This window comes from Cherax quadricarinatus, chromosome 73, assembly GCF_038502225.1.
Source record: "Cherax quadricarinatus isolate ZL_2023a chromosome 73, ASM3850222v1, whole genome shotgun sequence".
Lineage (NCBI taxonomy): Eukaryota > Metazoa > Arthropoda > Malacostraca > Decapoda > Parastacidae > Cherax > Cherax quadricarinatus.
Window position 1 is genome coordinate 3,375,841 of NC_091364.1, and position 22,771 is coordinate 3,398,611.

At 41.6% G+C, this 22,771-nt stretch overlaps 1 protein-coding gene across 7 annotated transcripts in view; it reads right to left on the reverse strand.

The window, feature by feature from the left end:
* Nucleotides 1–22,771, reverse strand: part of kn (EBF transcription factor knot) — a 358,172-nt gene that overhangs the window by 309,840 nt on the left and 25,561 nt on the right. For 6 of the 7 annotated variants that reach the window (XM_070100546.1, XM_070100547.1, XM_070100545.1 and 3 more), the window contains exon 2: nucleotides 8,686–8,839. The exons of the other annotated variant lie outside the window; for it this stretch is intronic. In XM_070100546.1, coding sequence (XP_069956647.1) covers nucleotides 8,686–8,839 — 154 coding nt within the window. The remainder of the gene's footprint in view (nucleotides 1–8,685; nucleotides 8,840–22,771) is intronic. 7 annotated transcript variants of the gene reach the window in all.

Here is a 22,771-nt window from a genome sequence, read left to right on the forward strand (position 1 = left end):
CAAAGGATAAGGGGCGAGGTAAAGGGGTTAAGGGAGGCAATAGAAAGGGGAGAGAGCTTCTAGATAGAGAGGTTGAAACACTGTATAACAGCAACATCATAAGAACACAAGACTGAACACTGCCTTAGGCTTACTGGCTCATACTAGGCAGGTCTTTCTCAAACACCTGTCCAATCTATTATTGAGCCAGGTGACTTAGACTTGCCTAGCATGGGCCAGCAGGCCTTCTACAGTGCTTCTTCTTTCTTATTCTCCTATTAAAGCTACCCAAAGCTCTCACCTCAATGACGCTACTTGAGAGATCGTTCCACTTATGCACAACTCTATTGCCAAACCAGTGCTTTCCTACATACTTTCTAAATCTAATTTTGTCCTGTTGTTGTTGATTCTGTTTACCATGTAATTTCCATCCCATCTTCCATTTCTATAACTCAATCACATCTCCACATTATATCTTCTTATTACGTTCTTATGCTACTAATACTGTCGGAAGAAGCGTCCCGTAGCTCGGTCGCTAGCGCACTCAGCTCACACACTGAAGTCCGGAGATCGATCCCCACTACGGGTGGAAACATTAGGACGTGTTTCCTTAAGACACCTGCTGTCCTTGTTCGCCTAGCAGTAAAATAAGAACCTGGGTGTTACTTGACTGGTGTGGGTCGCATCCTGGGACAAAACTGACCTAATTTGCTAGAAATGCTCTGCATAACCAAAGGCTTTCTCTATAGTATACGTCACTGATGTCAGCTATGGTCTGTATAAGTTGTATCATGTACTTGTAGAAATAAAATTATTATTATTATTATTATTATTATTATTATTATTATTATTATTATTATTATTATTATTATTATTATTATTATTATTATTATATAGAGAGAACGTCTGATGATGCAGCAATCTAAATATTAACTACAGCTGTAGGGGAGAAAATTGAGCCAGCAACAGCTGCCGTCAGATTGATAATTCATTCCTAGACAACAGCAGCAGCTGCTGTCAGATAGCCACAAGTCAGGTCACAGTGTCTGGGCAGCAGTGTAACATGTCGATCCCCGGCTGTTGTGACCTTCAGAGTGCCAAATGCCACAAGGAAGGAGGCAGCGGGCCATCACAATAGAGGGAGAGGAAGGTCACTGATGGTAACGTGTGGAAAACTATCCAAACGGAAATTATCGTGAAGGAAATTAGAAGGAAATGCTGGTACGAGGGAAGTTTGGTCAGTCCCTCAGCCTAGAGGGAATGACCACCTCAAAACTACGCCTTCAAGGGTGATGGACTGATGACATCGTCTTTACATCTCTACTACTTCTGCTGCTTCCCGTGTAATTGACTGAGGAAGCCTACTATGTGGGCGAAACGTTTCGGAGTAAAGATACCTAATTATTGCACATGAGACTTACTTATCTCATATGTGCAGGTTATTTGTGTAAATATATGAACCATTCTAGTAAGAAAATTTACACAAGTAAGTATATAAATGTTTTTCTTAAGAAATATACTTGCTACCTTGCATCTGTCTACGTTAAACGGCATCTGTCACTTCTCCGACCACTGCGTCAACTTATCCAGATCTTCCTGTAGCGCTCTAGTATCCTTGTTAGAATTTATCTGACGATTTGTTTTAGTGTCATCGGAAAATTTGCTTACGTCGCTGTTTATTCCTTCATCTATGTCGTTTATATAAATTGTGAACAAGGGGCCCAACACTGACCCCTGTGGAACACCACTCGTGACGCGTTCCCACTCTGAATTCTTCCCCATTGGTGGGTCTTACCTAACAACCTGTCGGTATTGTATACCATTTTGATGTTCATCTTGTCAGACACTGCAACACATGGCCTCTTGGTACAGAAAACACCTTGGACAACCCTTTCAATTGAGAACTGTTGGATCTGAGAGGGACCTGACCTCTCAGTGGCTACATTCTCACTACTACTACTACTACTCTGCACCTCTCCTTCCGACAGTATTTAAGTCTCCGCACTTCGCTTGATCTTCAGATAGTTCCTGACTATGGAACTGAACTTCTCCAGGCTGAGGGACTGACAACCTCAAAATTCTACGACTTCAAGGGTGATGGACTGATTACATCGTCTTCACATCTCTACTGTTCCTGCCTACTTTCTGTATTCGACTGAAGAAGCCTACTGTGTAGGCGAAACGTTTCGGAATAAAGTTGCCTAACTGTTGCCTATGTGTCTTACCTACCAACCTGTCGGTATTGTATACCATTTTGATGTTCATCTTCTTCCCCATTTGTGCTAGCACTCTGTTGCCTATTTGTCATCCACATCTCTACCCAGGAGAAAATTTCCCCTCCTATTCCTTGTGCTGCTACTTTCTTCAATGATCTCCTGAGTTAATCTCTATCACTGGCTATGCTGAAAACCATATACACAATAATATATTCATTACCATGATCTACCTCGTCAGATACCTTGGTGAATAAAGTTAGTAAATTCGTAAGACAGGAAAGCCCCTTTGTAAAACCGTGCTGAGATTGTGATGAATGGTTTGAAAAACCGACAAGTTGAAGATTGAGACACTTATGCAGCATACGGGAATCTTTATTCAGATTCAAGATTCCCATATGCTGCATAAGTGTCTCAATCTTCAACGTGCTGAGATTCATTAATAAATTTGTCTTTCAAGGTGGCTTCGAATAATCTCTGCAATTATAGATTTCAACAATTTTCTCACAATGGAGGTTAAGATTACGGTCTATAGTTCGACGCTAAGGACCTATCTCCTGCTTTGTAGATAGGTATCACATCTACCATTTTCCACTCATAAGACACTAAGCCAATTTGTAGTGACATGTAAAGTAAAAGGACACAAGTGCAACTAATGTGACATTTATTGTGGCAACGTTTCGCTCTCAATAAATGTCACATTAGTTGCACTTGTGTCCTTTTACTTTACATATTGTCGGTAATTCTACCAACTTTATTGTAGTGACATGTTGAATAGACTAGCCAATTATTTAATGTGTTAGCCAATTATTTAATGTGTTAGCCAATTATTTAATGTGTTAGCCAATTATTTAATGTGTTAGCCAATTATTTAATGTGTTAGCCAATTATTTAATGTGTTAGGAAATATGACACACGTGCAACTAATGTGACAATTTATTGTAGCAACGTTTTGCTCTCCAAGAGCCTGGATAGCAAAACGTTGCCACAATGAAATGTCTCATTAGCTGCACATGTGTCCTTTGACCCAACTTGCCTGTAAATCTACCTTTACTACTAACTTTTAAATAGGTCTACCTTGTGCCTAATCTTGCTCCTATATACCTGGAGGAAATAAATGGTATAAAATACTGACTCAGTGGAAAAATAAACGCATAAGCAGTATAATGTGATACTTCATTGACGACATTTCGCCCACATAGTGGACTTTATCAAGTCACAAACAGATCTACCTGGGTGAAAGGTAAGTGAGTATTTCGCCCACACAGTGAGCGAAACGTTCTCAATAAAGGATCACATTATGCTGTTTATGTGTTTATTTTTCCATACCTGGAGGAAACTGTTTCCATACCTGGAGGAAACTGTTTCCATACCTGGAGGAATCTGTTTTCATACCTGGAGGAAACTGTTTCCATACCTGGAGGAAACTATTTCCATACCTGGAGGAAACTATTTCCATACCTGGAGGAATCTGTTTTCATACCTGGAGGAAACTGTTTCCATACCTGGAGGAAACTATTTCCATACCTGGAGGAAACTATTTCCATACCTGGAGGAATCTGTTTTCATACCTGGAGGAAACTGTTTCCATACCTGGAGGAAACTATTTCCATACCTGGAGGAAACTATTTCCATACCTGGAGGAATCTGTTTTCATACCTGGAGGAAACTGTTTCCATACCTGGAGGAAACTATTTCCATACCTGGAGGAAACTGTTTCCATACCTGGAGGAAACTGTTTCCATACCTGGAGGAAACTATTTCCATACCCGGAGGAAACTATTTCCATACTTGGAGGAAACTATTTCCATACCTGGAGGAAACTGTTTCCATACCTGGAGGAAACTGTTTCCATACATAGAGGAAACTATTTCCATACCTGGAGGAAACTGTTTCCATACCTGGAGGAAACTGTTTCCATACCTGGAGGAAACTATTTCCATACCTGGAGGAAACTGTTTCCATACCTGGAGGAAACTATTTCCATACCTGGAGGAAACTATTTCCATACCTGGAGGAAACTGTTTCCATACCTGGAGGAAACTATTTCCATACCTGGAGGAAACTATTTCCATACCTGGAGGAAACTGTTTCCATACCTGGAGGAAACTATTTCCATACCTGGAGGAAACTATTTCCATACCTGGAGGAAACTATTTCCATACCTGGAGGAAACTGTTTCCATACCTGGAGGAAACTATTTCCATACCTGGAGGAAACTATTTCCATACCTGGAGGAAACTATTTCCATACCTGGAGGAAACTGTTTCCATACCTGGAGGAAACTATTTCCATACCTGGAGGAATCTGTTTTCATACCTGGAGGAAACTGTTTCCATACCTGGAGGAAACTATTTCCATACCTGGAGGAAACTATTTCCATACCTGGAGGAAACTGTTTCCATACCTGGAGGAAACTGTTTCCATACCTGGAGGAAACTATTTCCATACCTGGAGGAATCTATTTCCATACCTGGAGGAAACTGTTTCCATACCTGGAGGAAACTATTTCCATACCTGGAGGAAACTATTTCCATACCTGGAGGAATCTATTTCCATACCTGGAGGAAACTGTTTCCATACCTGGAGGAAACTGTTTCCATACCTGGAGGAAACTATTTCCATACCTGGAGGAATCTATTTCCATACCTGGAGGAAACTGTTTCCATACCTGGAGGAAACTATTTCCATACCTGGAGGAAACTATTTCCATACCTGGAGGAAACTGTTTCCATACCTGGAGGAAACTATTTCCATACCTGGAGGAATCTATTTCCATACCTGGAGGAAACTGTTTCCATACCTGGAGGAAACTATTTCCATACCTGGAGGAAACTATTTCCATACCTGGAGGAAACTATTTCCATACCTGGAGGAAACTATTTCCATACCTGGAGGAAACTATTTCCATACCTGGAGGAAACTATTTCCATACCTGGAGGAAACTATTTCCATACCTGGAGGAAACTATTTCCATACCTGGAGGAAACTATTTCCATACCTGGAGGAAACTATTTCCATACCTGGAGGAAACTATTTCCATACCTGGAGGAAACTGTTTCCATACCTGGAGGAAACTATTTCCATACCTGGAGGAAACTATTTCCATACCTGGAGGAAACTATTTCCATACCTGGAGGAAACTGTTTCCATACCTGGAGGAAACTGTTTCCATACCTGGAGGAAACTATTTCCATACCTGGAGGAAACTGTTTCCATACCTGGAGGAAACTATTTCCATACCTGGAGGAATCTGTTTTTTCCCGGGATTGACTTTGGCTTTTGATATTCCTCTTTTGATTTCTTTTACTAAATATATTGGTACCTTCCGTGTGCCTTTTGATTGGCCTGTAAATGTCTCTCTTTTGACCAATTAGATGTGAACCATTTCTGAGGGAAGCTAGTAAGGAGAACTATTTTTTTTTTGGGGGGGGGCAGCTAGTAACGAAACTATATTAGCGGAAAGCTTCTGGAGGGGAAGGGGGTCGACGCGCCCCCTCTCCTGGTATTTACTTGACATTTCCTTCGTAGAAAGAGTAGGGGAATGGGAGGAGGAGGATGGAAAGTGGGAGGAAGGTAGGAAGGAGGGTGAAGAGGGATCAGGGAACAGGGAAGAGGCTTGGCCAAGCCCGTAATCTAAGCCTCATAGTCGGCTTCCTTGTGGGTTAGTTATTGTTCTTCCTCGGGCTTTGTGTCGGCTTGATATATCTTTAATACGAGATGTCTTTAGCCACAAATATCTTTAATAAAAGATATCTTTAGTCATAGAGGCCAATTTTCATAAGAACGTACATAACAAGCCACATGGAAAGGGAAATATTTAGTTCTAGATCTTTCGCACCCTCTTGCATCTTCAGGAGCTATGCAATGTTGCAAGGCAGCAATAGGTAGGAGGGAAAATTTTCTGATTGAAGGCACTGATACCTTCTGCAGTGTCTTGCAACACTGCATAGCTCCTGAAGACGCACGAGAGTGCGAAAGATTTAGAGCTAAATTTTTCCCGTCTTTTATGGCTTGTTTTGCATCAAGATCGTCTGTTTGTGATTGTTTTGCATCATCAGAACCTAAGAAAGAAGGATTGCATTAGGCCTTCTGGCCCATGCTAGGCAGGTCCAGATCCACCCACCCAATACAGAGATGATACATGAACATTGTTCAGCAGATGAGGTAGTCAGTCTCCCAGCCCTTCAGATCTCAACACTGCAGTAGGATTACTAGTCCAAACCAGGGAAGTCCTGCCCACACCCAACCACTCCACTAAGCAGGTACCCACATCACAGAGAAACAGTCTAGGCACTACACCTTCCAACACCTGAGACTTATTAACCTTTTAAATCCACGATAATTAGTAAACCGCAGAGCTAGGTATTAGCTACCTGGGTCCCCAGGTGGTACAATTTATCTTGTTTGGTCCACCCTGAGTTTTAGTCACCCTCCTGTCCTTGTTTGGTTTATCTGGGTATCACATACCCAGAGTGTCTTCACCTGCGTCTCCTCTGGTTTCTCTTCAAGAGGAATAATCTCTGAAATTGTGGTAAATAAGACACCTATGCAACAATTAGGTCATAATTACCAACCTCTCGGTACTGTATACTATTTTGATGTATTAATGTAGGTAGAATTACCGACAATGTGTTACTACTGCTACTACTACTACTAGTAGTAGTAGTACTAGTACTGCTACTACTACTACTACTACTACTAGTAGTAGTAGTAGTAGTATTACCCATCACTCTGAGCCTATATATACCCTCTGTGTCAATGTATTGTTTGTAAAGGCTTAATAAAGCTCCTGGAGAGCGAAACGTTGCCACAATAAAATGTCACATTAGTTGCACTTGTATCCTTTTACTTAACTCTTGTGTTGCCCATGTATCTTTGCAACCCGCATGTATCACAAGCCATTTAGAATTTAAGAACACACTGGGAGAGAGTACTTGCCTAGCATAGGCCAGCAGACCTACTGCAGAAATCTTTTACAAGATGAAAATTTAGACACATGTTCAACATCTGGGTATCTTTATTGTAGACGTTTCGCCCTCCAGTGGCTTTATCTATATAAATTCAAGGACATAACTGGAAGACAGTAGAACTATATACAAAAGATGAGGTAATCAGTCCTCAGCCTTGGAGTTGGTGTTACAGTAGGCAGAGAGACTTGGCCGTAGGCCTATGGAGAACCTCCTCCGTTCTTACCCACGAGTGCAATTATAACAACAGCATTAATAATAACAGTAGCAACAATAATAATAATAATAATTATTATTATACCATTATGTACACCATTCTTGTACAACCTGTCAGACACTGCAACATCATGGAATCTTAATTCTGAGGACATGTACATAACCTTCACGACTACGACAACTACTACTACAACTAACCCATCTCTTTGGGTAGGACCTACTTCCACTGGGGAATCCCGCCTACCAGTGACTATGCCCTCGTCTGCTACCCGTCCCATTTCCACCTGACGTTAGTATATAAGCGTCAGGCGTCTTGCTTCTTCATCAGAATCTCCACGACTACGGTGCTCTTCGCACCTACTCCTAGGTTGTAAAGTAAAAGGACACAAGTGCAACTAATGTGACATTTATTGTGGCAACGTTTCGCTCTCCAGGAGCTTTATCAAGAAATGGCTTGATAAAGCTCCTGGAGAGCGAAACGTTGCCACAATAAAATGTCATATTAGTAGCACTTGTGTCCTTTTACTTTACATATTGTCGGAAATTCTACCAACTTTATTACTCCTAGGTTGAGGGACTGATTACCTCATCTTCTGTACATAGTTCTACTGTCTTCAAGTTATGTCCTAGAATTTGTATTGATAAAGCCACTGGATGGCGAAACGTCTACAATAAAGATACCCAGATGTTGCACATGTGGAAATAAATGGTATAAAATACCGACACAATGGAAATATAAACACATATGCAGTATAATGTGATCCTTTATTGACTACGTTTCGCCCACACAGAGGGCTTTTTCAAGTCACAAACTTGAAAAAGCCCTCTGTGTGGGCGAAACGTAGTCAATAAAGGATCACATTATACTGCATATGTGTTTATATTTCCATTTTGCACATGTGTCTTAATTTCATCAATAATAATAATAATAATAATAATAATAATAATAATAATAATAATAATAATAATAATAATAATAATAATAATAATAATAATAATAATACACAACAAAAAGACACATGTAAAGTAAAAGGACACAAGTGCAACTAATGTGACATTTATTGTGGCAACGTTTCGCTCTCCAGGAGCTTTATCAAGCCATTCTAGATAAAGCTCCTGGAGAGCGAAACGTTGCCACAATATATGTCACATTAGTTGCACTTGTGTCCTTTTACTATACATATTGTCGGTAATTCTACCAACTTTATTACAAAAAGACACATACATACATACATACATACATACATACATACATACATACATACATACATACTTACATACATACATAAAGAACGTGTGGATCTCACCTGATCCTTCTCTATGAAGCCCAGGAAAGCCGTTCTCTCGATCTCAATGGGTTGGCCGGCACGGTCGTACAGAGCAATTACGAAGTGGAAAAAGTTAGATTTGCGAAGGTTGCTGGGAGGCTGCTTCTCGAAGTGCGCCCGACCTAGACCCACGCTGAGGGGGGGAGAGAACAAGAGGTGAGTGGGGAGGAGAGAGAATAGGGAAGAGGTGAGTGGGAGGAGAGGGAGAGTTAGTAGGGGAGAGGCTAGACTAGTACGTGAGTGGGTGTGTGGGGGGGGAGTGTGATTTTGACCTGCCTAGCATGGGCTAGTAGGCCTACTACGGACATGAGAGAGGCGGAACACTGCAGCAGGCCTACTGGCCCATACTAGGCAGGTCCTTCTCAAACCTAAACCCACTAACAAAAACATTTGCCTAACCCATTTTCAGTTCTATTCGATAACCCCATTAACTCAAGTGATGATCATAATGGGTGAATAGATGGCATAAAAATACCGACAAATTACATGAGATAAAGACAAACAAATAAAAACATAAGAAAAAAAGGAACACTGATGGACTAACCACATCGACTCAAGGTTGAGGGACTGATTACCTCATTCTCCTCCTGTTCTTCAAGATTCTCATTTGTATGGACTGATGAAGCCACTGTGTGGCGAAACGTTTCCTCAGCAAAGATACCCAAGAGTTGCACATGTGTCTAATTTATCAACATGTCGGTTCTCTGAACCATTCATCTACAAAGGCCTATAGTAACTGAAAATTGTATTTAAGACACTCCTTTGAATAAATGGTTTACAAAACCGATAATTCAATAAATAAGGCTCCTGAGTAAAATTTATGTATCTTTATTCTGTATATCAATGGTGTATAATGCCGACGAGATGGAGAATTAGACCTATGTGCAACATCTTGGGACAGTGGCTTAGGGCACTGGCCTTGCATTGGACAGTAGGCTTGCTGCAGTGCTCCTTCTTTCTTATGTGCTCTGGGTATCTTTATTTGATAAAGTCACTGGTTGTAATAAAGTTGGTAGAATTTCTGACAATATGTAAAGTAAAAGGACACAAGTGCAACTAATGTGACATTTATTGTGGCAACGTTTCGCTCTCCAGGAGCTTTATCAAGCCATTACGTTATGTCCTAGAATTTGTATTGATAAAGCCACTGGATGGCGAAACGTCTGGCTTGATAAAGCTCCTGGAGAGCGAAACGTTGCCACAATAAATGTCACATTAGTTGCACTTGTGTCCTTTTACTTTACAAAGTCACTGGTTGGCGAAACACCTACAGATAACGGTACCCAGATGCTGCACATGTGTCTAATTTATCCTCAAACTCATCCTCATTTCAGACCGTCCTCTGTATTGGACTGAAGCCACTGACTGGCGAAACGTTCCAATATGAAAGATACCCAAATGTTGCACAAGTATCCCATTTATTAACTTGTTGTTTCTCTAAATCATTTATAGAAACACCGTCGTGTTGTTGTATATAAGAACATAAGAAGAAACACTACAACAGGCCTACTGGCCTATGCAAGGCAGGTCCAATTCACCCACCGGCCCAAGGCTAGTCAGGCTAGGCAGTGCAAGTAAAAGATTTGCAATATCGGCCTAGAAAACCTACAAATTAAAGAATGTAAAGTAAAAGGACACAAGTGCAACTAATGTGACATTTATTGTGGCAACGTTTCGCTCTCCAGGAGCTTTATCAAGCCATTACAAACAATACATGGACACTAGTGAACATCGAAATGTTACCTCACTAGTATTACACCTCACTCTGAGCCTTTATATACCCTCTGTGTCCATGTATTGTTTGTAATGGCTTGATAAAGCTCCTGGAGAGCGAAACGTTGCCACAATAAATGTCACATTAGTTGCACTTGTGTCCTTTTACTTTACAATATACAGATATAGAGGCCAGAACGTTGTGTAGCTTTAAAAATAGGTTGGATAAATACATGAGTGGATGTGGGTGGGTGTGAGTTGGACCTGATAGCTTGTGCTACCAGGTCGGTTGCCGTGTTCCTCCCTTAAGTCAATGTGACCTGACCTGACTAGGTTGGGTGCATTGGCTTAAGCCGGTAGGAGACTTGGACCTGTCTCGCATGGGCCAGTAGGCCTTCTGCAGTGTTCCTTCGTTCTTATGTTCTTATGTATACTGCTTATGTTAGGTTCTTTCCATGGTGTGGGTAAGACACATATGCAACATGTGTACGAATGGTATATAATACCGACAAGATGAGAGTAAGACACATGTGCAACATCTGGGTATCTTTATTGTAGACGTTTCGCCATCCAGTGGCTTTATCAATACAAATTCTAGGACAAAACTTGAAGACAGTAGAACTATGTACAGAAGATGAGGTAATCAGTCCCTCAACCTAGGAGTAGGTGCGAACAGCACCATAGTCGTGGAGATTCTGAAGCAAAAGAAAGGAGCCTGGCGCTTATATAGTAACGTCAGGTGTAGCAGACGAGGGCATATTCACTGGTAGGCGGGATTCCCCAGTGGAAGTAGGTCCATCCCAAAGTGATGGGTTAGTTGTAGTAGTAGTTGTCGTAGTCGTGAAGGTTATGTACATGTCCTCAGAATTAAGATTCCATGATGTTGCAGTGTCTGACAAGTTGTGTACGAATGGTATATAATACCGACAAGATGAGATTAAGACACATACAATAAAGATACCCAGATGTTGCACATGTGTCTTAATCTCATCTTGTCGGTATTATATACCATTCGTACACAACTTGTCAGACACTGCAACATCATGGAATCTTAATTCTGAGGACATGTACATAACCTTCACGACTACGACAACTACTACTACAACTAACCCATCTCTTTGGGAAGGACCTACTTCCACTGGGGAATTCCGCCTACCAGTGAATATGCCCTCGTCTGCTACACCTGACGTTACTATATAAGCGCCAGGCTCCTTTCTTCTGCTTCAGAATCTCCACGACTATGGTGCTCTTCGCACCTACTCCTAGGTTGAGGGACTGATTACCTCATCTTCTGTACATAGTTCTACTGTCTTCAAGTTATGTCCTAGAATTTGTATTGATAAAGCCACTGGATGGCGAAACGTCTACAATAAAGATACCCAGATGTTGCACATGTGTCTTAATCTCATCACATATGCAACAGTTAGGTATCTTTATTTCGAAACGTTTCGCCTACACAGTAGGCTTCTTCAGTCGAGTACAGAAATGTTGATAGAAGCAAAAGATACTTGAAGACGATGTAATCAGTCCATCACCCTTAAAGTTTTGAGGTGGTCAGTCCCTCAGTCTGGAGAAGAGCATTGTTCCATAGTATGAAACAATATGGAGATGAAGTGACAGGATGGAGCCTAATATAGCGCCAAAGGTCAGCAAACAAAGGGGGACAGCAGAGGGCAGCAAGGGACTAGCTCCCTTAAGGTTTACTATACTAATAGCAGGAGTGTAAGAAATAAGATAGATGAGCTAAGATTAATTGCAAGTGCAGGAGACATAGATATTATTGCTATAACAGAGACCTGGCTCAATCTGAAAGATAGAGAGATGCCCTCTGAATGTCACATACAAGGCTATAAATTATTCCACACTGACAGGGTCAACAGGAAAGGTGGTGGAGTAGCGATGTATGTCAGAGACAATTTAAATTGTTGTGTTAGACAAGATATTAAATTAGAAGCGTCAGCCACTGAATCTGTTTGGTTACAGCTTCTCGAGGGCCGAGAAAAACTAATTTTGGGTGTGATTTACAGGGCCCCAAATCTTGATAGGGAGTGCAGTAAACTTCTATGGGACGAAATTCGTAAGGCATCTACATACGAAAATGTTGTGCTAATGGGAGATTTCAACTATAGACAGATTGACTGGAGCAATTTGACAGGAAATTTAGAGTCAGGTGACTTTCTTGATACGATCCAGGATTGTTTTTTAAAACAGTTTGTGACAGAGCCAACTAGGGGAAATAACCTCCTTGACTTGGTTCTTGCCAGTAGGGAAACACTAATTAATAATCTTGAGGTTAATGATGAGCTTGGGGAAAGTGATCACAAATCACTCAGTTTTAATATATCATGGAATTCCCCTAATAATGGCAATCAAGTCTCCGTCCCTGACTTTCGCTTGGCTGATTTCATAGGACTGAAAAATTACTTAGGTGGGCTGAACTGGAATGACCTGACTAAGGGTCAGGTAGGTGGTGATGGTTGCCGATATGATGCTTTCCAGGGCATAGTTCTAGCTGCTCAGTCAAATTATGTTCCAAATAGGGAAATCAGATCAAACAAAAATGATCCTAAATGGATGAACAATAGATTAAAATATCTGATTGGTCAAAAGAGAGGCATATATAGGCAAATCAAAAGAGGAGAGGGGCAATTGAGAAATCGATATATTCAGTTAAAGAGAGAAATAAAAAAGGGAATTAGAAAAGCAAAAAGAGATTATGAGGTTAAAGTTGCAAGAGAATCGAAGACTAACCCAAAAGGATTCTTTCAGGTATACAGAAGTAAGATCAGGGACAAGATAGGCCCACTCAAAAGTTCCTCGGGTCAGCTCACTGACAGTGATAAGGAAATGTGTAGAATTTTTAACACATACTTCCTCTCAGTTTTTACACAGGAGGATACCAGCGATATTCCAGTAATGATAAATTATGTAGAACAGGACGATAATAAACTGTGTACTATTAGGGTCACAAGTGACATGGTCCTTAGGCAAATAGATAAATTAAAACCTAACAAATCCCCAGGCCCTGATGAACTGTATGCAAGGGTTCTAAAGGAATGTAAAGAGGAGCTTAGCACACCTTTGGCTAATCTTTTCAACATATCACTACAAACTGGCATGGTGCCAGATAAGTGGAAAATGGCAAATGTGATACCTATTTTCAAAACAGGTGACAGGTCCTTAGCTTCGAACTATAGACCAATAAGCCTAACCTCCATAGTGGGAAAATTTATGGAATCAATAATTGCCGAGGCAGTTCGTAGCCACCTTGAAAAGCATAAATTAATCAACGAATCTCAGCATGGTTTTACAAAGGGGCGTTCCTGCCTTACGAATTTATTAACTTTTTTCACTAAGGTATTTGAGGAGGTAGATCATGGTAATGAATATGATATTGTGTATATGGACTTCAGTAAGGCTTTTGACAGGGTCCCACATCAGAGACTATTGAGGAAAATTAAAGCACATGGAATAGGAGGAGAAATTTTTTCCTGGATAGAGGCATGGTTGACAAATAGGCAGCAGAGAGTTTGCATAAATGGGGAGAAATCAGAGTGGGGAAGTGTCACGAGCGGTGTTCCACAGGGGTCAGTGTTGGGCCCCCTGCTGTTCACAATCTACATAAACGACATAGATGAGGGCATAAAGAGCGACATCGGCAAGTTTGCCGATGACACCAAAATAGGCCGTCGAATTCATTCTGACGAGGACATTCGAGCACTCCAGGAAGATTTGAATAGACTGATGCAGTGGTCGGAGAAGTGGCAGATGCAGTTTAATATAGACAAATGCAAAGTTCTAAATGTTGGACAGGACAATAACCATGCCACATATAAACTAAATAATGTAGATCTTAATATTACGGATTGCGAAAAAGATTTAGGAGTTCTGGTTAGCAGTAATCTGAAACCAAGACAACAGTGCATAAGTGTTCGCAATAAAGCTAATAGAATCCTTGGCTTCATATCAAGAAGCATAAATAATAGGAGTCCTCAGGTTGTTCTTCAACTCTATACATCCTTGGTTAGGCCTCATTTAGATTATGCTGCACAGTTTTGGTCACCTTATTACAGAATGGATATAAATTCTCTGGAAAATGTACAAAGGAGGATGACAAAGTTGATCCCATGTATCAGAAACCTTCCCTATGAGGATAGACTAAGGGCCCTGAATCTGCACTCTCTAGAAAGACGTAGAATTAGGGGGGATATGATTGAGGTGTATAAATGGAAGACAGGAATAAATAAAGGGGATGTAAATAGTGTGCTGAAAATATCTAGCCTAGACAGGACTCGCAGCAATGGTTTTAAGTTGGAAAAATTCAGATTCAGGAAGGATATAGGAAAGTACTGGTTTGGTAATAGAGTTGTGGATGAGTGGAACAAACTCCCAAGTACCGTTATAGAGGCCAGAACGTTGTGTAGCTTTAAAAATAGGTTGGATAAATACATGAGTGGATGTGGGTGGGTGTGAGTTAGACCTGATAGCTTGTGCTACCAGGTCGGTTGCCGTGTTCCTCCCTTAAGTCAATGTGACCTGACCTGACTAGGTTGGGTGCATTGGCTTAAGCCGGTAGGAGACTTGGACCTGCCTCGCATGGGCCAGTAAGCCTTCTGCAGTGTTCCTTCGTTCTTATGTTCTTATGTTCTTAAGAGGTGAGACGTAGGTCAGTAGAAGAGGTAAGAACTCAGATGTTGGGAGGTCAGGTCCCTCTCAAATCCAGCCGTTCTCACTAGTAGAGGTTGTCGAAGTATCTTCTGCTTCTATCAACTTTTCTGTACTCGACTGAAGAAGCCTACTGTGTAGGCGAAACGTTTCGAAATAAAGATACCTAACTGTTGCATATGTGTCTTACCTAACAACCTGTCGGTATTTTATACCATTTTAATGTTCAATCTGTCAGACACTGCAACACAAGGGTATCTTGGTACAGACCTGCAATCAACTTCGACAACTTCCACTAGTGAGAACGGCTGGATTTGAGAGGGACCTGACCCCCCAACATCTGAGTTCTTACCTCTTCTAGTGACCTACGTCTCACCTCTTGGCGCTATATTAGGCTCCATCCTGTCACTTCATCTCCATATTGTTTCATACTATGGAACAATGCTCTTCTCTAGACTGAGGGACTGACCACCTCTAAACTTTAAGGGTGATGGACTGATTACATCGTCTTCAAGTATCTTCTGCTTCTATCAACTTTTCTGTACTCGACTGAAGAAGCCTACTGTGTAGGCGAAACGTTTCGAAATAAAGATGCCTAACTGTTGCATATGTGTCTTACCTAACAACCTGTCGGTATTTTATGCCATTTTAATGTTCAATCTTTCCATAGTGTTGACAACTTATACTCACACCCAGCACTTGGAAATATAAACACGTAAGGAGTATAAAGTGACCTTTATTGACCTTTATAAGACACAATGTGAAGAATTGAGACACTTATGCAACATATGGGAATCTTTATTGAAGAAACGTTTCGCCACACAGTGGCTTCATCAGTCCAATACAAAGTAGAAGTGGGTAAGGAGAGTAGAAGTTTGAGGTAATCAGTCCCTCAACCTGGAATCGATGTGTTCAGTCCATCACTCTTGTAGGAAGTGCAGCATAGGGCCAGAGAGGTGGCTTATATACTGCGGTGAGATGAGTTGAAGCAGGAAGAGGCGGGATCACAGTGGGACCTGCCACTAGTGTAAGTAGGTCGTCGTCCAGAAGTTGTCGGTTTTCAAAACCATTCATCACATCTGTCAGACACTGCAACATCATGGGATCTTGGTACAAAGACTTCAACGCTTGCCCAACTTTTGGACGACGACCTACTTACACTAGTGGCAGGTCCCACTGTGATCCCGCCTCTTCCTGCTTCAACTCATCTCACCGCAGTATATAAGCCACCTCTCTGGCCCTATGCTGCACTTCCTACAAGAGTGATGGACTGAACACATCGATTCCAGGTTGAGGGACTGATTACCTCAAACTTCTACTCTCCTTACCCACTTCTACTTTGTATTGGACTGATGAAGCCACTGTGTGGCGAAACGTTTCTTCAATAAAGATTCCCATATGTTGCATAAGTGTCTCAATTCTTCAACTTGTCGGTTTTCAAAACCATTCATCACATAACACAATGTGTCTTAATTTCAACGTTTCGTAACTTGAAGAATTGAGACACTTATGCAACACATGGGAATCTTTATTGAAGAAACGTTTCGCCACACAGTGGCTTCATCAGTCCAATACAAAGTAGAAGTGGGTAAGGAGAGTAGAATGGCAATATAAACACAAATGCAGTATAATGTGATCCTTTATTGACTACGTTTCGCCCACACAGTGGGCTTTTTCACATTATACTGCATTTGTGTTTATATTGCCATTGTGTCGGTATTTTATACCATTTATTTCCAAGGAGAGTAGAAGTTTGAGGTAATCAGTCCCTCAACCTGGAATCGATGTGTTCAGTCCATCACTCTTGTAGGAACACATCGATTCCAGGTTGAGGGACTGATTACCTCAAACTTCTACTCTCCTTACCCACTTCTACTTTGTATTGGACTGATGAAGCCACTGTGTGGCGAAACGTTTCTTCAATAAAGATTCCCATGTGTTGCATAAGTGTCTCAATTCTTCAATTTGTCGGTTTTTATAACCATTCATCACGTTTCTTAACTTCATAAAGCCCACTATGTGGGCGAAACGTTGTCAATAAAGGATTACATTATACTGCATATGTGTTTATATTTCCATTGTAAGAACATAAGAACATAAGAACGAAGGAACACTGCAGAAGGCCTACTGGCCCATGCGAGGCAGGTCCAAGTCTCCTACAGGTCACATTGACTTAAGGGAGGAACACGGCAACCGACCTGTTAGCACAAGCTATCAGGTCTAACTCACACCCACCCACATCTACTCATGTATTTATCCAACCTATTTTTAAAGCTACACAACGTTCTGGCCTCTATAACGGTACTTGGGAGTTTGTTCCACTCATCCACAACTCTATTACCAAACCAGTACTTTCCTATATCCTTCCTGAATCTGAATTTTTCCAACTTAAAACCATTGCTGCGAGTCCTGTCTAGGCTAGATATTTTCAGCACACTATTTACATCCCCTTTATTTATTCCTGTCTTCCATTTATACACCTCAATCATATCCCCCCTAATTCTACGTCTTTCTAGAGAGTGCAGATTCAGGGCCCTTAGTCTATCCTCATAGGGAAGGTTTCTGATACATGGGATCATCTTTGTCATCCTCCTTTGTACATTTTCCAGAGAATTTATATCCATTCTGTAATACGGTGACCAAAACTGTGCCGGTATTTTATACCATTTAGTTCCACACTCAGTACTTACAACACCTTGACTGTGTCGTCGTAGTAATCCATCGAGTCCGGTAATAATTCCCGTGGGAATTAGCGATTAATGTACAGTGAGCCTTCACTGTAACCCCACACACACACACACACACGATTAATTTCCCGTCACTGTCGTCCACAGTATCACTAATGACCACAATATCACTGTCCTCTAAAGAGAACGTACAATTTTACATTATCGTAGCTGGAACAATTGACCAAGAACTCGCACTAGGGAGAAGAATCTTAGAATGAATCAATGTGGTCTACAATGTCACTGTCGTCTACGATGTCACCGCCGTCCACAATATCACTTACGACAACGCTAATAAAAACAGTGCAAAACTCCCGGAGTCGAACTCAAAGATTCTTTCCCCCGTGGACCGTGCGAAGTCCCTAGACACACCTTTAGACACCAGCTATCAACTGACTCCTCAACTCCTAGTCATACGGAGATTAACCTCTCATGTCCCTTCTCCCCCTACTTCTCCTATCCCCCCTCAACCCATCAATTACCTGAAGGTCAAGACACATGACCTGTCCTGCCTCTACCTGTCTACCTGTACCTGACCGCCCAGCCCAGGTTAAACTAGCTTCGGCAGATATACCTTAGGTACCTTTCTTTACTACTGCCTTGCGTTTGTAATAATGCTTAGCGCTGACTTTTGCCTCTAGGAATATAAGAACATAAGAATGGAGGAGCACTGCCGCATACCTACTGGCCCATAAAAGGCCATATCGTATGTGTGATTTACCAGTAAAAACATTCTGAGTTATTACCCTAAGTGGCTTACGCCGAGAGGGGACTTGGACCTGCCTCGCATGGGCCAGTAGGCCTGCTGCAATACTTTTTCTTTCTTATGTAAATAAGAACATACGAAAGGAAGAACACTGCAGCAGGCCTACTGGCCCATACTAGGCAAGTCTTTCTAAACTAAACCAAACACTTCACACCCACATAAAGGAAACAGTGTAATGCCATTTAAGTCCAAAATGTCAGAATACCGTGACTGGAACAATACACAAATAACCCGCACGTAGGAGAGAGAATCTTGCCACGACGTTTCGGTCCGACTTAGTCCAAGTCGGGCAGAAACGTCGTCATAAGCTCCTTTCTCCTACGTGCAGGTTATTTAAGAACATAAGAAAGAAGGAACACTGCAGCAGGCCTACTGGCCCATGCGAGGCAGGTCCAAGTCTCCTAGGGTTCTTAAGAACATAAGAATGAAGGAACACTGCAGCAGGCCTACTGGCCCATGCGAGGCAGGTCCAAGTCTCCTGCCTGCTTAAGCCAATGCACCCAACCTAGTCAGGTCAGGTCACATTGACTTAAGGGAGGAACACGGCAACCGACATGGTAGCACAAGCTATCAGGTCCAACTCACACCCACCCACACCCACTCATGTATTTATCCAACCTATTTTTAAAGCTACACAACGTTCTGGCCTCTATAACTGTACTTGGGAGTTTGTTCCACTCATCCACAACTCTATTACCAAACCAGTACTTTCCTATACCCTTCCTGAATCTGAATTTTTCCAACTTAAAACCATTGCTGCGAGTCCTGTCTAGGCTAGATATTTTCAGCACACTATTTACATCCCCTGTCAACATGACGGCAGTGTAGGGACTTGAGCTAGAGTTCGTTACGGCCACGCTAGCTGGAGATTCGTCTGTGAAAACTTGCATTTGTGGTCACAGTGGTGCCTGTGCTAACCTTCCTATGGTGTAGAAATATACCTAGTTGGACGAATCTTATTGTGGCTAGCTGGTCTAGTGGCTAACGCGACGGGCTGGAGTTTCGAGACTCTCTGACCGCGGGTTCAATCCCGGCCGGGGTATGGTTTGGATTGATATATATTATAAACAACAATGGGCCCAAGACTGATTCCTGTGGAACGCCACTTGTTACAGATCCCCACTCGGATTTAACCCTATTTATGGACACTCTCTGCTTCCTGTCTGTGAGCCATGACTCGATCCATGACAGCACTTTTCCCCCAATGCCATGAGCTGCTACTTTCTTCAACAGTCTTTGGTGCGGAACTCTATCAAAAGCCTTACTAAAATCTAAGTAAATAATATCAAATTCTTTATCGTGGTCAACAGCCTCAAAAGCTTTACTGAAGAAAGTTAATAAATTAGTTAGACAAGACCGGCCTCTTGTGAATCCATGCTGAGTATCATTAATCAAGCTATGCTTATCGAGATGGCTTCTTATAATCTCAGCTATAATTGACTCTAGTAATTTGCCTATAATTGAGGTCAGGCTTATTGGGCGGTAATTTGACGTTAACGACTTGTCCCCTGTTTTAAAAATAGGAATTACATTAGCCATCTTCCACATATCAGACACTACACCTGTTTGAAGAGATAAATTAAAAATATTAGTTAATGGTTCACAGAGTTCCATTTTGCATTCCTTAAGAACCCTTGAAAAAACCTCATCAGGACCCGGCGACTTATTTTGCTTCAGTCTGTCTATCTGCTTCACAACCATCTCACTAGTGACTGTGATGTTACATAATTTATCTTCTTCTGGCCCACTATAAAAATTAATTACTGGAATATTGTTAGTGTCTTCCTGTGTAAAAACCGAGAGAAAATAACTATTTAAAATCGAGCACATTTCATTCTCTTTGTCAGTAAGATGCCCATAGTTATTTTTAAGGGGACCTATCTTATCTCTGACTTTTGTTCTATATACCTGGAAAAAACTTTTTGGGTTAGTTTTAGAATCCCTAGCAACTTTAATTTCATAGTCCCTTTTAGCTTTTCTTATCCCCTTTTTAATGTCCCTCTTAATGTGTTAGGTAAGACACATATGCAACAGTTAGGTATCTTTATTATGAAACGTTTCGCCTACACAGTAGGCTTCTTCAGTCGAGTACAGAAAAGTTGATAGAAGCAGAAGATACTTGAAGACGATGTAATCAGTCCATCACCCTTGAAGTTTTGAGGTGGTCAGTCCCTCAGTCTGGAGAAGAGTATTGTTCCATAGTCTGAAACAATATGGAGTTGAAGTGACAGGATGGAGCCTATATACCGCCAGGAGGTGAGATGTAGGCCACTAGTAGAGGTAAGAATGTAGTCGTTGGAAGGTCAGGTCCCTCTCAAATCCAGCCATTCTCACTAGTAGGAGTTGACAAAGTTGATTTCAGGTCTGTACCAAGATACCTTTGTGTTGCAGTGTCTGACAGAGTGAACATTAAAATGGTATAAAATACCGACAGGTTGTTAGGTAAGACACATATGCAACAGTTAGGTATCTTTATTTCGAAACGTTTCGCCTACACAGTAGGCTTCTTCAGTCGAGTACAGAAAAGTTGATTGAAGCAGAAGATACTTGAAGACGATGTAATCAGTCCATCAGTAATCAGTGTTCAGTGGTCAGTCGTCACGTGAGGTCACAGACCCTGAGCTGCTTTGGGGATTAGCGTGGACGGTTACAAAGTATGGCTTGCTTCTGCAGTGTTTTAAAAATTGAGGTTGGAGAGTTGAAGGAGGAGGTCTTGCTTCTCCAGGAGGAGATTAGGAGGCTGAAGGTCCACCTCAATGGGTCTGGGAGAGTGTGTAAGGTGGCTGGAGTTTTTGGGGAATGAGGCTTCTAGCAGTGAGGTGCAGTCTGTCTCTCGCTGTGAGGAGGCTGTAGGTGGGGAGGTAGCAACGGCTACCAGCAGTGAGGTGCAGTCCAGCACCTGCTACAAGTGGCGAGTGGTAACCAGTAATGGGAGGAGAATCAGAATAAGGAAAGTTAAGAGTGAAGATCTGAAGGTAGGAAATCGCTTCTCTGTTCTTCAGGATGACTGTACTTCAGTGGCCAGTGAAGGTAAGGGTACTACTGCCCCTGCTAACAGAGGTAAGCGCATTTTTGTGGTTGGTGACTCTCATGTAAGATATATTGACCGTGCTTTTTGTAATAGGAATAAGAAGATGAGAGATAGAGTGTGCTTCCCTGGAGCTGGTGTTGGGGACATAGTCAACAGGCTGGATAATATCATGTCAGGTAATGGGAACAAGCCCATTATTTGTCTCAGTTCTGGTTGAAATGATATTGGGAAGGGTTGGAGAGAAGAGCTGCTAGGTAAGTACAGGTCAGCTATAGATTTCATTAAGTCTAAGGGAGGGGTCCCAATCATATGTAGCATCTTGCTTAGAAGGGGAGTAGGAAATGAATGGTTGTCAAGGCAATTGGTGTAAATTGCTGGCTAGACAGATACTGCAAGGAACTTGCAATCCCATTCATTGACAACTGGAACAACTTTTATGGCAAACATGATATGTATGCAAGGGATGGGGTACATCTCTCTGGGGCTGGGGTGGTAGCACTTGCAAACTCAATTGAGAAGGCCATTGGTGAAATGCCTATGATTTTAAACTGATAGAAATAGAGGTATGGGTGTGTGTGGGAAACAAGCAGGTTGCAACACTAGGGTTGGAAACAGTAAATGTATAAAAGGCATTCAGCATGAAGTTATAAATAAAGACAATAGATCAGGTCAGCAAACAAAGGGGGACAGCAGAGGACAGCAAGGAACTAACTCCCTTAAGGTTTACTATACTAATAGCAGGAGTGTAAGAAATAAGATAGATGAGCTAAGATTAATTGCAAGTGCAGGAAACATAGATATTATTGCTATAACAGAGACCTGGCTCAATCTGAAAGATAGAGAGATGCCCTCTGAATGTCACATACAAGGCTATAAATTATTCCACACTGACAGGGTCAACAGGAAAGGTGGTGGAGTAGCGATGTATGTCAGAGACAATTTAAATTGTTGTGTTAGACAAGACATAAAAGTAGAAGCGTCAGCCACTGAATCTGTTTGGTTACAGCTTCTCGAGGGCCGAGAAAAACTAATTTTGGGTGTGATTTACAGGGCCCCAAATCTTGATAGGGAGTGCAGTAAACTTCTATGGGACGAAATTCGTAAGGCATCTACATACGAAAATGTTGTGCTAATGGGAGATTTCAACTATAGACAGATTGACTG